The following is a 16,888-nucleotide window of genomic DNA, read 5'->3' on the forward strand; positions in this document are numbered from 1 at the left end:
CACCCTCGCCACTCTCCTCCCTCCTCTTCCTTGGTGGCGCAGATGGGAGTTTTACCTGGAATGACATAAGTTTTTTTTTTTTTTCGGGTTTGGTTTTTCTTTTTCGGAGGGTGTCTCTCTCCCTCCCTCCCCCGCCCCTCTTTCTCCCCCCGCCTCCCCAAATCCCCCCCCCCCCTCCTCGCCGGTGCTGGATCCACCCCCCGCTCCCCTCCGCCGGCGGGCGAGGGTGTGACCCGCGGGAACACCCACCCACCTAGGCGTCCATGGTGGGAGCTGTCCGCCCAGCCGCGCCGCGCCGAGCCGCGGGCACCCCGCCGCCGCCTGCCGCCGCCGCCGCCGCAGCCCCCTCCCGCCGGCCCCGCCAGCAGCGCCCTTCCCGCTGCCCGGCCCCGCTCCCGGCGTTTCCTCCGCGTACTTTTTTTTTTTTTTTTTTTTTTTTTTCCTTTCCCTGTTGTGGCGGTGCGGGCTCTCGGATGGTTTGCTGGCAGTAGCTGGGGGCCGTGCCTCCTCCCGCCGCGCCACCATGTCGTAGGGGAGGTGAGTGCAGCGCGGACCCTTGCGCGGGGGCCGAGGGGGCGGGCGGCGGGGGCCGGGCGGGTGGCCGCCACACCAGCCGGCTTATCCAGGTCACGGCCAGTCCCGTCCCCATCAGTGAAAACTTCGCGGGAAGGACACGTCCATTGCTCGGCAGCGCCAGCGCCGGGGGGGAAGCGCGGCGGCGGCCGCTGCCGCTCCGCGGGTCGCGCTGCCGGCGCTGGGAGCCGCCGCCTCGGCCCGTACCCGCCGGGGCCGCGAGTGCGGGTCGATATTTGGCAGCTTATGAAAATGAGAGGGGCACGTGACAGCCCGAATCCTGGGCATGTTTGCGCTTTCGCGGTGGCTCCCGAATACAAACCGCGCTGGGCGGCGCGTACGCGGACCCGCGCGTTTGCGCGCGGGCGGCCGCGCAGGGGGCGGCTTGGGGCGAAGGTGCGCGCTGCCCCGGCGCGGTGCGCGGCGCTGCCGTTCCCCCGGCGGGCTCAGCCCCCCGCCCCGCTCCCGGGGGCACCTCTGGCACCCCGCCGGGCCGCGGAGCTGTCCCCGCCGGGCCGGGGGCGCACCGGGAGGGGGCTGTCGAGTCGGGGCCGGGGCTGGCAGCGGGGCTCGGCGGGGCGGGGGGCCGTTCGGGAGCGTGCGTCAGCGACTGCCGGCCGCTCGCCGGGGGCTGGGGGCGTTATTTACAGAGCGAGTTGGGACCGCAGCGCCTGAAAGTTTGCTCGGCGTCTTGTCTTTTTTTTTTTTTTTTTTCCCTTTCCCTGGGAAAAGGGTATTCCTGGAGCCGGGACGCGGGCGCCGGGGGGGTCGGCAGCACCCCGGAGCCGGGGGCCGTCTGGGTCGCTGCCGCTGGGTGTGGGGGGGGCAGCGGGCGAGGGCGCCCGGCGGGATGCGCGGCTGCCGCGGAGCGGAGCCAGCCCGGCGGAGCGCGGAGGACGAGTCCTTGAACCCTCCCGCGCACCGCCGCCGTTCCGCTCGCGCGCTCCCTCTTTTTTTTTTTTTTAATTATTTTTCTTTTTATTATTTTTGAGTTAAATCACCGCTGCATCGGTACCGTGCAAATTCATGCGCCGCTGAAAGGCGGAAATCCCGGGCCGGCGGAGAGGCGATGCCCGGCCCTGCCGCCGGCGCGGGCACCGGGCGGGGGCGGCCGCGCCCCGCGCACCTCACCTGCCCGCGGGGGGCCCCGGCCAGCCGCCGCGCCGGCCTCCCCCGGGGGCTCCTCCGGGCGGGCGGGCAGCACAGCGGGGGGCGCCCGGCCCCCCCCGGCAGGGCCGGGGTTGCGCGGCCTCGGCGGCCCCTGCGGCTTTAAGGAGATGCGTTTTCCAGCCTGTGTCGCAGCAACTTTGTATCAGTCATGTCGCCCGGCGGGTGACTGACGGCGCGAGCCAGCCAATGGGGCGGCGGCCTAGCCCCAGCCGCGCGGCGCTCCGCGTCCTGCCCGCCAATGAGGGCGGGCGGCGGGCGGGACGTAAACTTGAACTTTATCTGGGCATGTGACATGTTTTTAAAGGACTTGGCACCTTTTCCCGTCCCCTCCCGGGTGCCGCTCCGTGTCACCGGGCGGCGCGGCGCAACGCGCCTCGGGAGGGAGGGCGGACAGGCGGGGGAGGGGGGTGAGCGCCGCCCGCCCCGCCGCTCCGCTCCGCTGCGCGCCGCCCTCCGCTCCGCGCCGCCCTCCGCGCTGGCGGGGGCTCGGAGACGCGCCCCACCGCAACAGGTACCCCGGGGCCGGGGCGGCGGGGAGGGGGGCGCCGCTCCTGACCCTGACCCGCACTGGGGGGGGGGGCAGGGGGGCGGGGCACTTCGTGGCTCGGCACCGGGCCCCCCCCCCCCCCTCCGTGTCCTCCGTGTGCGGGGAGGGGGGGTGTCACGATGTCACCCAGAGCCTCTCCGCTGTGGGGGGTGGGGAACGGCGTTTGCGCGGAAAAAAGCGCTGTTCCGCATCGCTTGGGGGTCCGGGCGGCGGGCGGGGCGGTTTGGGGCTCTCAGGATTCCACACACCCCCCCGCCTCAGGCCGACCCCCGGCGGACGCCTGCGAGATAGCTCGCTCCCGCCCGCTGCTCGCTTCCCCCACGCGTGACAATCCGGACTGTACCTGCAGGAAAGCGGGGGGGGGGGGCGGTTAGCAGCCCAGGGCAGGCAGGGCGATAAGCGATAAGCCTGCGGGGCTGCGCACACGCGTGTGTGTGTGTGCGGGGACGGAGCGCCCGGGCCACCCCCCCGGCTGCCCGCCTTGCACATCGCGGGGAAGCCCCAGCCCATCTCTGAGGATGCAACTCGGGTCCCGTGGGCAGTTTTGTGTCGGTGAAGCGGCTGGCAGGCGGTGAAACTTCAAGAAAATTTTGTTTGCAAACACCCAGAAATAAGAATCGTGTGGTTGCTTGAGCCATCGTTTTCGTATTTATGAACCTGGCTTTCCTTCGGGTTTTCCTGTAGCTAGGTGACCTTTTGGTTGCAGGGATACCAGGTACCATTTGATTTTTTATTTGTCTGTTGCTGCGAAACTGGTTTCATGCCTGATTGATTGGAGATGTGTACTGCAGAGGGCTGTATTTGTTGATATGTTTGGGGGTGAAATATGTGACTCGAGTGCTTCTTGTGGGGTGGGGGTGTCTGGAAAAACTGCTGTGCTTACAATACGAGCTTTCTTCTGCAAAATATCGTATGGTGATGGTCTCGGTTCTGGTATGGAACAGGACTCGGCTTCTGTGGTCGGTGGATGGTTTAGCCCACAGTCGGATTTGCATAGTGAAAGTTAGTGAAAAGGCATGTCTGTGCAGTAGGTGAAGTGTGGGTACCGCGGATAAACATGCTCGTCAAGTTGTTATAAGTTCTGTGTAAAAGAAGAAGAAGGAAAGCAAACCCGTATGCTATCAGCAGCCCATGAGATGATTATTCAGTTCTAGTATCCACCGAGGCGCTAAGAGGTGTCAGAAACCAGCACTCTCCAAAAATCTTTTTGCTGTTGCATTCTTACAAATTTATAATGTCATTTTAAACCAAACTTATATCAGGCCACAAATAATCTCTCTGCTGGTTTTTGAGCCTCTTGGATATATTTATTAGACAGTGCCTCTCTAGACGTGCAGGACCAGGGCATTTTCATGTATCTTTTTTCCTTTGCGTGACCCAGATTTTTATTTTCTGGAGTTTTAAAGTGTGCTCACCTATTGATTATGTGTGAAGTTTGAAACTTGCTGCTGTGGGAGAAGTCACTACAAAGCTTATGCACCGGTGTAACATTAGGCCTATAACTGAGATTTCCTGGTATGCAATGGCTCTGCTGCTGGTTCTGAGGGTTAAAATTCACTTACGTGCTAATTTTAAGCCTTAACTAAGTTTCCTGGTTTTAGAAATGCTGGTCACTCACAGCTGCAATTGATTTCTCTAGGAATTAGGCTTGCTCAGCACTTAAATCAGGGGTAGGTGATTATCTGGGAGTGACTTTATGTGAAAGTGGGCACTTCTGTCTGAAAATTTTCGACTATAGGAATGTGATTTGCTACACATGATGATGTTCTAATAAAATTTGTGCTTGAGGGGAATGTAGGCGTAGGGCCATAGTTATAGTAAGTAAGGGCAAAGAAGTATTGGAGTCATTCATTTTAAGGGTTTTGTTTTGCTTTGTTTTTATAATTTTGCTTAAAATAGCGTTTTTAAGTAGTGTTAAGGGATTAAACACCAAATTAAATACTGGAAAACTAATATATTCTGAAAGGAAAAAATATCTTCGTAATACTTGTAACTATTGGCACTTGAGTTTCTGCAGTTCTAATGAGCCAGTTCCTTTAAAGAAAAAAAATATTGTTGTTACTTATATGTGATTTTCAGAATAATGGAGGCTAGGTCATGCATTTTGCTCCCTGCCTCAAGACAGGGATGGGAAGGTTTTCTTAGGGTCTACTTTAGAACAATGTTTGGTTTTCTTTAGATTTCCTCTTGCTGGCTGCCATGGAGGTTTGCAGAATTACAGATCCATTTAATAGCCAGGCATTCCCTGCCTAATCTGATCCCGTTCTTCTGTGGCAGAAGCGTTTCCCATTCAACTTTTGCATTACTCCTCCCACTCAGCCTATCCTTTGTGTCTCCTCAAGTGGCTGTACGAGCAGTTTGTATAGCTGTGAAGAGGCAGGTCGCCTCGCAGCCCCTCAGAACTGCTGCTTCCTTCTAAAGCACCCGGTGTTAACGCTGGATGGTGAAGAGAACCCCCCGTAGCCTACCAGCCTCACTTGTTTTGCTGTCCCTGTAGCGCGGCAGTGGAAGGTTTTTGGAGGACTAGAGCAGCCCTTGGCTGCGATGAGCAGTTTCCATGGGGTTGATGTCCTGCCTGCCACAGCCGTGTCCTCCTTTCAGGACCTCTCTGGTTCCTCTCCTTCCTTGCTACCCTCTTCCCTTTTTCCCTCCCGGGTCCCTGGGTGAGGGGTGGTGCGGAGTGCTGCTGGCACTGGCCCCGGGGCTGTGGCTGGCAAGGGTAGGCGGTGGTTGTGCTGACATTGCCGAGCCGCTCCAGGGGCGGGGCAGGGGAGCGATAATTTGGGTCTTCTCTAAGTGCTGAGTGGTTTTCTCTTGGAACCTGTAGGGCTGTCATATCCATGAGACCTTTTCCCTCTGTTTGATTGAAATTGGACAAATGGTTGAGAGGTGATGGATGGCGCAGGGAAACGGGACTGGCAGGCAGGCAGGCAGGAGGATGGACAGAGTGAGCGGATACGCCTTGTTTCCTTAGGAAATTAGGAAATTTCCTTAGGAAGTCACGCTGTCCTGTCACTTATTAATTTTACTTTTTTGTGTATGTCTTTGCTAGTTATGGAGACAAAAGGATACCACAGCTACCCAGAAGGCTTAGATATGGAGAGACGGTGGGGTCAAGTTTCTCAGTCTGTGGAGTATTCTTCTATAGGTGCTGGAGAGCAGACTGATGACAGTAACTATATGGAGATTGTGAATGTAAGCTGCGCTGCCGGTGCTTTTGCAAACAGCAGCAGTCAAGGAAACAGCAAAGAAAAGCCCGAGCTGCTCGCCTGCCTGCAGCAAGACAGCAGTCAGCCTGGTCTGTTGCCCTCTGACATCAAAACCGAAACGGAGTCAAAGGAGCTGTCGGCAACAGTGGCGGAATCCATGGGTCTATATATGGATTCGATACGAGATGCTGATTACCCCTACGATCAGCAGAACCAGGGGAGCCCAGGAAAGATCTACCAGAACGTGGAGCAGCTGGTGAAGCTCTATAAGGAGAACGGCCATTGCTCTTCTCCCCTCCACAGCGCCAGCAGGCCCTTGAGGTCTTTGATGTCGGACTCCGGGAACGCTGTGAACGGTGGTGCCATGCATGCTATTGTGAAAAGCCCTATCATGTGTCAAGAGAAAAGCCCTTCGGGCTGCAGTCCTCAGAACATGGTTTCCTCAGTGTGTAGTCCTGCAGGAGTTAACTCTGTGTCCTCAACTACTGCTAACTTTGGGAACTTTGCCGTGCACAGCCCCATCGGCCAGGGAACCCCCTTGTCACGCTCGCCGAACATTGAAAACAGGGGGTCTATGTTGCACAGTCCCGCGCACGTTAGCAACGTCGGGTCTCCGCTTTCTAGCCCTATAAGTAGCATGAAATCACCGATTTCTAGTCCTCCCAGCCACTGCAGCGTGAAATCTCCTGTCTCGAGTCCCAATAATATCACTATGCGATCTTCTGTGTCCAGTCCTGCGAACCTGAACTCGAGGAGCTCCATCGCCAGCCCTTCCAATGCCAATAATAGGTCTACTCGTTCTAGTCCAGCGGTTAGCACTGTGGGATCGTCCATCTGTAGCCCCGTAAACAACTCCCTGGGATTCCCAGCGTCCGGCACACCGGCGGGACCTAGCAGAAGCCAAGATACTGTTCCCAGTCCAGAAACAAAAGACAAGGGTGCTCAAGAGCTTGCGTTTCCTAAGATGGAGGAAATGGAGAATGCCATCTCCAACAACAGTCAGATGAACCTTGTTCAGTTCATAAAACCCGAGCCAGATGGTTCGTTCGGCAGTGCATGCATTGGCGACAGCAGCAAAATAAACTCCGATTCCCCCTTTTCAGTACCAGTGAAGCAAGAGTCAGCCAAGCATCCATGTTCTGGTGCCTCTTTTAAAGGGAATCAAACAGTAAATCCTTTCCCATTTACAGATGGCTCGTATTTTTCTTTTATGGATGACAAAGACTATTACTCTCTTTCTGGGATTTTAGGACCACCTGTTTCTTCATTTGATGGAAGCTGTGAAGGTAGCGGTTTTCCAAATCCAGGCCTACGTGTGGGAATTAAGCAGGAGCCTGACGATGGCAGCTATTACCAAGAAAACAGTATACCATCCTCTGCCATTGTGGGTGTAAATTCAGGTGGACAGTCATTTCACTACAGGATCGGTGCCCAAGGCACGATATCTTTGTCACGGCCTGTTGCTCGAGAGCAGGCGTTCCAGCACTTGAGCTCGTTCCCTCCCGTCAGCACGCTAGTGGAGACCTGGAAGTCGCATTCGGAGTTGGCATCCAGAAGAAGTGATGGGTATCCAGTTCTAGAGTACATTCCAGAAAACGTGTCCAGGTGAGCAGACAAATTACTTCTTTTTCCATTTTGTTTGGTTTGTTTGTTGGGGGGTTTTTTATTTTTTTTTTATTTCTCCCCCTGCATTAAATGAATGAGGCGTGAATTAAAATGGGGACCAGGGTGGTATTTTTCAAACTGATGCATAATTCTTTGTTTGCATTTCAGTTCTTATCATTAGATTGGCTGTTTTCTTGCTGTATTTTACTCTGCCTTTAATAGAAAGTGTTGGCTTTAATATTTAAAAAGAACATACTATATTCTATTCTTATTAGATTGGAAAGTGTAGCTTTAGTATGTTTATGAGCTCTTACTACTATAAATGTTGTTTTTCCCATAATGAGAGCTTAGTAAAATTGCTCTCGTGTGTCCTATAATGGTTATTCTTTCTTAGCTGGTGCTTGAATGTGTTGTACTTCAGATGAAATGTTGAGATGAGGATAAGAAAACGATAGTGTCAGGAACCTGTTTTTGTAAAGATGCATGGTTACAAGTTTGCACTAGTCCTTAACTGGTTAACTTTAAAAACTAAACCTTACAAGCCTGTGGCAACATATTATTTCTGTATTTTAACTGTAGGAACATTTGGTTTGTATATATAGAAAAATGCCTCCAGAAGGAGGAGGGCTGTTAAAACTTGACGCATTTGAGAGGGATAAATGGATAAACTGATCTCCTCACTTTTGGTGGGAGAGAAGTATGCAAGTGTCGTTTGAATTTGTTTCTTGGCTAATTCGTGGAAACACATCTTCAGCAAACAGATGTTCATGTATCTCACAGAGGACGCTTACTTTCATAAACTATCTAGTTTGATAGTATTACAAGTTATTCAGCCCATCTGACAGCATGACTGGGTTAGGATAGTTAAATAGCCTCTTCATGTGTCCGACAGGCTCACCAAAGGTTTGTGCTCCAGCTCAGTGAAATAGCGGGTAACAGAATCTGCATTTACCTTTCTCAAGTCTTTTTTTCCATCGTGGGATACACAGCTGCCCTCAGTGAATGAAACGTCTGCCTTATTCTTGGAGTGAAGAGAATGCGTAGTGTTTTCCATATTTGTGTGATGCTAAATATTTCTGAAAAAATGGTGTTGCAGTGAAAAGCATAATACCTAAAATAATGGTGCTTTTGAGGAGGGAAAACAGCCTACCTACCCGCAAGGAGAAAAAAAAGACTAAGTATTTCCATTTTATTCTCAGATCTGTCTAAGACCTCTACAATCTCCTTATCATTTTGCAAGCCATACTTCACTTTTTCTGTGGTTATTTCAGAGATGGTCTCTAATGAATGCACTTTTTAATGTAACTCTCTCAACTTGAAAGGGCTGTATCCCGCCTCTGTGCTGAACTTTGCACATAGCTGGATATTTGTTATCACCCAGGCTTGGCTTAAATATGCTTTTCTTGGATCAAGGAAGATGAAGTTCCTGTTTTCTAGTTATTTTACCTGATGAAATTTTCATACGTTGCATTATTTATGTAGTGAGAAAAGTTCACTAGAAGACGGATGGGATGCGTGACAGTAAAGACCCAGTATTTCAGTGCCTTTGTGGTTGGGTGCTGTTACTTGAGCAAGCAGCTCCTTCCAGCTGTGAGAGCCCTTGCACGAGTAAGTGCTGTTCGCACTGAGTCAGGGTTGCCATGTGTTGCAAGGACTGGGACAATAAACAGGGAAATGCGGGTAGTAGTGTGGTTGTCATCAATATGTGCATTCTGAATGACAGTTTCTTGTAAGGCTTTTGGAGGAGCCTTCTGATCTAACGTTGCTCCATAGTGCCTTTTCTCTTCTATCTACCTTTAGACCAATAAATGGATAATCTGTGTCATCAGGCTTCACAATGGCACGGGTGTGATACACTTTTCTTTGTTCTCTAAACTGATACCTGAGTAAAATATGCAAGTGAGTGTAGCTGTTACTTTGCAGGATTGAAATCCTGAAATTTTTAGTGCTCAGAGCTATTATTGCAGGTGTGGAATTCTGTTCAAGTGATGGAAATCTGCAGGGTTGCGACACTTCAGGCATCCTGATCTGTAGTTCAGATTAGAACATGTGTCATCATTTCAAATCTCTTAACTCAGCCCCATTATTTAACTAAATGTTGCTCTTAATCTGCTTGGCAATGGCTTTATGCTAACAGGTGCAGCTGGGGACCTGTGCAAAGCCCTTACAAGTTTCAAGGTAAATTCAGGTAGAGGTCGTTTTAGCAGTACAGATTTGAGCACATAGATGCCTGCTCAGGTGTTTGTTGGCTGACAAGTCCTAAAGACTCAACAGGATGTCACAGATGTAAAAGTTCACTCTTGCTAACAAACCTCAAAGTGATCTTTACTTTTCTCCTAATTTTGGTGCTGCATTCCAGCTAAACCAGAGGAAATCGTGCAAGTTTGTTCATTCTCCAAAGTGTTGTAATAAAACACTCATCATTTAAAACTGTGTCAGACCCAGCAGCCCAAGGTGGGTTTCAGCTGTCCCATGTCAGTATGGTATGGGGATTGCAAAGTCTCTCTTCCTTCGTGTCAGAACAGCAGCATCACACCTCTGCACTCCACATCCAGACCAGATCCTTGTTCCAGTCAGTTTTTTTTCCAGATGCATCACCTGTATTCAGCATCATACATTTTGCAGACTTTGACGGGATGTGATTAACCCTTCAAAATCTGCAATATTTTAAAGTTTCTGCTATTCTAAGTCTTCACCTATTTTCACATACACTTGCCCTGTAATATAAATCGCCATAAGCAAAGACTAAGGTAAAGGGAAAAAATGGGCTACGTGGCTCCCAAAGCCAGTAGATGACGAGCATTGAATATACCTTGTTTTGGCAACATTATTTTCTGAACCTCAACTTCAAGGTCTTTTTTAGGCTGCTTTTGATTGCAGCTTACGTGGTGTAAAGGAGTGGGTGACCAGGAACGAAGATGTCTTTTCACAATGAAAATGAATCATTAGAATATTACTGTACAATTTTTTTTTTCCTATTGAAATATTACCTTTCTTGAGTTGGTTATACTTGCTGATAGTGTCTAATAAAGATAGTTTGGGCATTTAAAATGCCTTGCTGCCTTGTTGACTGTGCCAAGTAACCACTGTCATCTAGAACAGGTCTCTTTCTCCTTCAGTTACTTTTATTAGATGCCCAGGGTTATGGTTCCTTTTTAGATGGCTGGTAGTAGCTTAATAACATTGCATCTTGTGGTGTTTGGGGAGCGAGAGCCTGTTAGGCAAACCCAGATTTCTTTATTCTCTTTTAAATGCTTTTCTTCTCCTAATATGCATGCAGAGCATGTCTTTATTTTTGAAAGATTTTTACATGTCTAATTTTTAATACAGGGTGAGTCATACCTGTCTGTCTGTGTGTCTAAACCCCCCCCTCCTTGAATGGCATTTCTAAGAAATACTGCTTTCTAAACTAAACAATAGCAAAGCGGGCTTGAAAAAGAAGGTGTGTGTGATGTCATTGAGGAAAACCTACACTAAAAATCCAGAAAACATTCCACTTATAGGTGATTGCTCCTCTGAATCAGGGTACCAGCCTAAGCCTTATGATCGTGCCAATCCTAGAATTTTCAAAACAGCCTAGGAAAATGTCACGGTTACTTGAAACAACACTAAAAATCGAGGAGGATGACCTTTCTGCTGCATCAGTTCTTACCTAAAGCTTACTCTGAAAATGTGCCCTCTTCCTCTAATTTCCATATTAACTCATATATGTACAGATATGTACTTGCTTTTCTGAGCAGTTATGGTGGAAGCAAAGGGCTGATACTCTTAATGTACTTTCTTCCTGGCAGTTCCACTGGTGTAATCCAGTGTGTGATGAATTCAGCTTGATGTGTTATTATTAAAAAAGTTCACAATTTTAACATAGATTGCATACATGTATCAATAGTTATGTTTCAGTTGTTGTCATTTAGACAAGGAGAATTCTCTTCAAAGCAGTGTTTCATGATATTTTAGAGTCTTAATTTATGTCTCTTAAAAGGAGTTGAAAGACTGTCATTGACTTCTTAGGGTTTATGGTCAAATCTTTGATCAAACATTGACAGTATTTTAGAGACTTCTTATACCTATCTGTTGTTGAGCCATTCACATGGATCAGTATTTTTTCCATAGACCCGACTTGTAACAGCCCCTGAAAAAACCCACCCAACCTCACCCAACCCAACCCAATCCAACCCAAAACAACAACATGATCTTCATTTACGTGTACCTTCACTGACTTGAGTCAGTGGTTCTGGTTAAGATCTGGGTTCAGGCTATTGCAGGTATTTTTGTAAATAAACTTTTATGTTAAATATTATCTAGAATAGTCAGTTATCAGAATTATACCTGCCAGAGAGATAAAGGTCTGGTAAATATTATTTTTAGAATTTATGAATGGCCTTGACCTCTGTTTGTTTGCTGATGGACTTTATGGGAAAAAGGCTGTGCTGTTAAAATATTCTCCGTGCTTCACAGGACTGTTCTCCCTTTTAGCTTCTCACAAATTTACTGTGCAGTTGTTTTTTGCCGATGATTCTTTCATATCATAGACTGCAGCCTTAAATCTGTCCTTTTGGGGTTTGGGTTTTTTTTCAGTTTGAAAAGTTACACTTGGTTTTGTAGGTTCTTGTATAATTTTGTGTAATTTTCAACAGCTCTGGGTATAATCTTGATACAACAGGGAGTCTACATATGTATGTCTTTATTTCTCACTAAAGACGTTAGGAGTCTGTATTAGTATGTCAGGCCAGGAGGTCTAAAGGTTCTCCTTCAGTGTACCAGCATGCATTTAATAGCCTTGTACTTTCTACAGCAGTTTTTATTGTTACTTTGTGGAGGGTGCTCTTTTCTTGTTTTGCTCTTTTTATTGAGGAGTTCAAAATCTATATAAAGGATGACAACGTGACTGCTAATGATGCCTTATTTTCCCTTAAAATTATACACGTCAGTTGACTCCTGTGCTGTGTCAGGGAAAAATTTCCAGTGTTGCTGGAAAATTGTGTTCTGTAAATGGGTGGATCTTCCAAAACTGGGGAAAAAGAGCTCCGTTGTCAATCCATATTGCACTATCTAGGGGACGTTTGTTTCTTTGGGGGGGGTGGGGGGTGGTAAGTAGTGTTGTGTATTACTAAAACATTCCTGTTGCCAGCTGGTACTGCTAAACTTTGCAAAACTTGGCTGTTGGAAATCAGCTTGCCATAATTTATTCTGATGAGAGTTAATAATTGTTTCCTAGCTTTTCTATCACTATTGGTGACACAGAATCTCATGATGATATCTTCTTTTGACAGTTTCTGAAAAGGGGGAAGGTGGGATCACCTTCGTGCACAGATTTTAGCAAGCAGAAGAAATTTTGATTACCCATGTTCTGTGACAGTATGGATCAGTCCATTTTCATGAGGGCTGGAAGACACTGATGTCTGAAATATGTACCGTACAGAAATGTCCCCATCCTATTTTATGGGATATGCATGGCAATTACGTAGGTAAGCATGCATAGGGATTACCGCAGCGGCATCGGTACTCGTGCAGTACTCATATTGTCTGCAGAGGGAGTAAACTGTTGTGTTTCAGTAACCTGGCCTTACTCAACCAACAGTTAGCATTAACGGAACTTAAACCTGCTCTGCCCAGCTGAATCCCATTTCTAGCTACCTACTGTCTCTTTGCTGAACGCAGTATTGAGTAGCGGTTGCTGCCGGACGTTGTTTCTAGCTGAATAATATATTATTTGCAGTGGCGAAATACACTGTTGGGCCATGCCTTTGCCTGGTCTGACTGTGGCTTTGCCCTTTGTTTGGGCACATTGTGTGTGAGAGCCACATTGGGTTCCTGGTCCGGTTCAGTCTGAAGCTCTAAAGTCCATCAGGTCAGTGGAACTTGGTGAGCAGTGTGGGGTGACATGGGCACAAGAACAAATGAAGGGACCATAAGGGAAACGAGCCGATGAAATATTCTAAGCGCATATTTCTGCTAAAAGATAATGCATTGCCAAGCCATAATCTCGGCACTTGTATTTTCAGAGTATGTTTTTTACAAGGCAGTTTCTGTTTTTTAACTGTTTGTGTTGAATTTTTGAACAAAATTGTAGGAGCTGGAATTAATAATGGACTGATTTCAGCCAAAATTTCTTGGAGAACAGTGGAGTGCTGTGATTTCAGATTTAAACTCTCAGACGTCAGAAAATACCACAGTTTAGGGTGAATATCAAACCATAACTTGTTCTCTGGCAAATGTGTCTTAGAATATGGCTATGTAAGAGTGATAAAAATGGTCCGACGAAGAAACTAAAAAGCGTGTGAAAAACAGGTATTAAATATGTCTAAGTTTAGTACTTTTATCAGTTTTCACATGCAGCTGGTTGCTACACAGTACTTGGTGCTCAGCATATGAATTGCCTCAGCTGCAGTCTCCTCTGAGCGTGAGATCCGTGGAGAAAAAACGAGGAGTATTGCCATTGTGTGCAATTGCCCAAGTCCTTGCAGCGTTGTCGGGCACGTTTGACTGCACCCTAAACAGACCATGGCATAATTTGACTGCTTGCTGCCCTGCTAGTGCAAACGGCAGTTGGAAGGTCACTGTCGGGTCCTCACAAAAGCCCTCTGCTGCTGGAGCCACGTAGGTTTTGCTGCTGGAGGAGGCAACGGGCAGACCTTGGCGGAAGGCGTATTTCATGATTTATGCTACAGGGAGAGGGATCGTAGGTCAGGAAGGCCCTGTTTATCCATGCCAGCAGTTCCCAACGTAGCCTGTCCCAGCACCACTACTGGCCGGAGCAGTGGCAGCAGCTCTCCGTGCTGCGCTGGGCTGGGCGTGTACGTGCAGGGCAGTGCTCCCTTCTCCCGCTGGGAAGCGGGGGACATCCTCGTCCTCAGTAATACTCATCTTTCTGTTCAGGAACCTCAGAGATTTACAAAGCCTTGAGAGTTGATTTACTTTCTGGACAAAGTTTTAAAATAAACCGTCTCGTCTCGTCTCTTTAAATGGGAAGCTTTGACCTTGTTTGTCTGTTGGGGTTTTTTTTGTTTTTGTTGTTGTTTTGTGGTTTTGGGTTTTTTTTTTGCAGTTGAGGTTTATTGACGTGGTTTACAAGAGCTTAACAGTGTGTTTTCTGGAAGGATGTGATCTGGGTCGTTGTCTGTCTCTTCTTTACTGAAATCAATGCTGAAGGATTTAAAGCACAAACACCACCTACCTCACCCCTTCCATCCCCCAGAAATCCCCCTCAAAACAAAACAAAAGCTGCAGAGAACCAAAAGCATGCTGTTGACTATTCTGGATTCTTAAAAGGCTAAGTAACAGTGGTTGTATCTATTTGGTATGTGAGCAAGTATTTTTGCAAGACACCGTTTCTTTACTGAGTTGTATTATAGCAGGATTTCCCACGCTGGTGGTAGGTCACAAGAAAATAACTTGAATGTGAATGTTACTTCTTTATCTCAACCACTGAATTAAGCTCCTGCAATTACATTAGAATGTGGTAGCTAAATTAAATTTCTATAAATCTGCAATCTGTAAACTGTGTATTTGCTTCATGAACAAACTGATAGCTTAAATTTCATATTTGGAGGTGGGGTAACTTGGGGTTAATAGAGAAAGATATTTCTTTAATAAGAAAAAAGTAAACTTTGGTTGAAACATCTGAGCAGAAACAGAATCCAGTATTTGTGGATAATACATAAAATGGCTTATAGGAATTTGTACGCTTTCCTAAGATGCATGGGTATGCTGCTGATTGTGGTTAGTGATAATTAATAATAGATCAAAGAGTTACAGCCCTGAGGTTAAAAAGCAAATTTCAGACTAATTGCTGAATGTTTCTGACAATTTTTATACCGCTTTGCTCATTTCCATTCTCTTTCCTAAACAATACTTTGTACTTGTGTCTGGAGGTGAAGTAACATTTTGAATGGGCTTTTCATCTGAAATTTGGACTGCAAGTGCAAATCTTTTCTGTTTTGCCTTTCTTTCCTTGTCTGCTTTCCAGAGGTGCTATCCCAGGTTTCTAAAAGTGGTGGCTTTATAAACTAGTTCACTAGCAATTAGGTTTCTGAAAAAAAGAGATTAAAAAAACCTTGCCATCTTTAATAACGTTTTCTGAATGTTTTGGATTTGGGAGAATATCTGCCTTCCATTTGTGTGTGTGTATGTGTGAGCATTTCAGGTTTGTATTCGGTCTTAAGTCTGCAAAATAAACATGTATTTTGGAGGTTCATTTTGGGCAGTGTTACATGTCAGTGGTCTGAGAGTTTTTAATCACAGGTCAGAATTGGGAAGTAAGCAGCTGCGTTTGTCCTGACTAGGTTTTTGGCTGTGCCAGCTGCCAAACTGTAGGGTCTTGCTAGCATTTTTGGCAGTGGTTTTCTGAATACCGTGTTGTGCTGACATGATACCTCAGTCCTGCAGAACCCGTTGCCACGGTACATTATTTCTTTTATTTCCCAGCTTTTCTTCTGTACCTGGCTCGAAGGGTTGGGATGGAGGGTGCACGGAAACTGTCCCAGTCTTGGCTTGGGAGTCGCCCAGGGAGACTGGAGCAGTCCTCTCGGCAAAACGGTTCTCTGCTCAATTAATTTTTAAATCATGCTTGGCTTCTTGGTGGCAGATTCAGGCCGTACAGGAAAAGGGGCGACCGCTGAGTTTGGCTGGTGTGGGAGCAGGCTGAAGCTCCTGCGCCATCGGAGGCGTGTTGCCGTGCTGTGGCAGGCAGCTGCCTGCGCCGGTGCATCCATGCAGGCTTGCGCAAGGCAGCCGTGTCCGTGTCCCCGTGTGAATGCGTCACCTGGCGTGTCCTCGCCGGGACCTGTGCTCTCTGAGCCCTTTGGAAACAGGGTTTCACAACTGGCGAGCCCCGGTTTACTCTGGCAACATCTCACCTTGAGAAATCAATCTTGTTTGTATCTTTAGCTCTTTGTCAGTAGTGCTGCAGGTAAGAGAGTGGGGAAGGGGCTTTTTTTTTTTTTTTTTTTTTTTTTTTTTCTCCTGGTGGTTCACGATGTTCCATATTCAAACATGGCCTTTGTCTGTCTGAAGCAAGGCTGGAGGTGAGACCTGGTCTCCTGGTCCAGTTTCATGTTGCTGCCCTCGGACTAGGAGCAGGAAGGGGATTGCTTCTGGAAGCACGCCTTAAGGTCAGGGCACCGAGACACTTTTCCCTCAGGAGGTTTGAGTTCAAATATGAGCTGCTCCAAAAGGTTGGAGATCTCACTTTTAGCATTGTGGAAGGCTTGTCTCTAGAAACCTGTCATGCTCTTCAGCATTTTTGAAGACTGGAGTGCCAGGGACCTTGCAAATGAAGGTGGGTGGGAAATTTGCACGGTTTCCAGGCAGACTATCTGAGCTGTCAGCTTCATTATTTTAAACTAAATTAAATTTGTGCTAGAGAGTGCAGTATGTTAGAGCAGTTAGGGAGTTCTTCCTCTAATGGTAGCTTCAGATCTACTTCTCTGGATCTAACTTTGTTAACTTTCAAACTTATTTTAAAAAAACCCAAAACAACAACAATCTTGCACAGGTGTTGATCCTGGGATATGTGAAGACTTTCTGGAAAAATTAGTGTGTCTCGTTTGAAGACAATATATTATAATGTTTGCTATGTCTGAGCATCAAGGTCCATTTTTTTTTTAATATTGTTTAATAGAAAATAAAAACACGTCATAAGTTCTAGCACATTGGTCAAGGGTTGCAGGCTTCTGGACCATTGCAGGTGTTGTTTTCCATAACTGGTAAGAGATCTTGTCCCAGAGTTGGACACAATCCTTTGTTACATGCATGTCTGTGTCTGTACATTTGGGAAGTAAAC

The 16,888-nt window shown here is 47.7% G+C and overlaps 1 protein-coding gene across 4 annotated transcripts in view; it reads left to right on the plus strand.

Annotated features, from left to right (window-relative positions):
- The first annotated feature begins 210 nt into the window (after positions 1 to 210).
- NR3C2 (nuclear receptor subfamily 3 group C member 2) overlaps positions 211 to 16,888 on the plus strand; it is a 214,325-nt gene continuing 197,647 nt past the window's right edge. The window contains exons 1-2 of one of the 4 annotated variants that reach the window (XM_056361265.1): positions 211 to 537; positions 5,343 to 7,104. In XM_056361265.1, coding sequence (XP_056217240.1) covers positions 5,345 to 7,104 — 1,760 coding nt within the window. In that variant the 5' untranslated portion in view covers positions 211 to 537; positions 5,343 to 5,344. Of the gene's footprint in view, positions 538 to 1,364; positions 2,255 to 5,326; positions 7,105 to 16,888 lie in introns of those variants that run through there. The other 3 variants (XM_056361273.1, XM_056361266.1, XM_056361261.1) reach the window with 3 other exon arrangements.

The sequence above is a fragment of the Falco biarmicus genome, chromosome 1 (assembly GCF_023638135.1).
Source record: "Falco biarmicus isolate bFalBia1 chromosome 1, bFalBia1.pri, whole genome shotgun sequence".
NCBI lineage: Eukaryota > Metazoa > Chordata > Aves > Falconiformes > Falconidae > Falco > Falco biarmicus.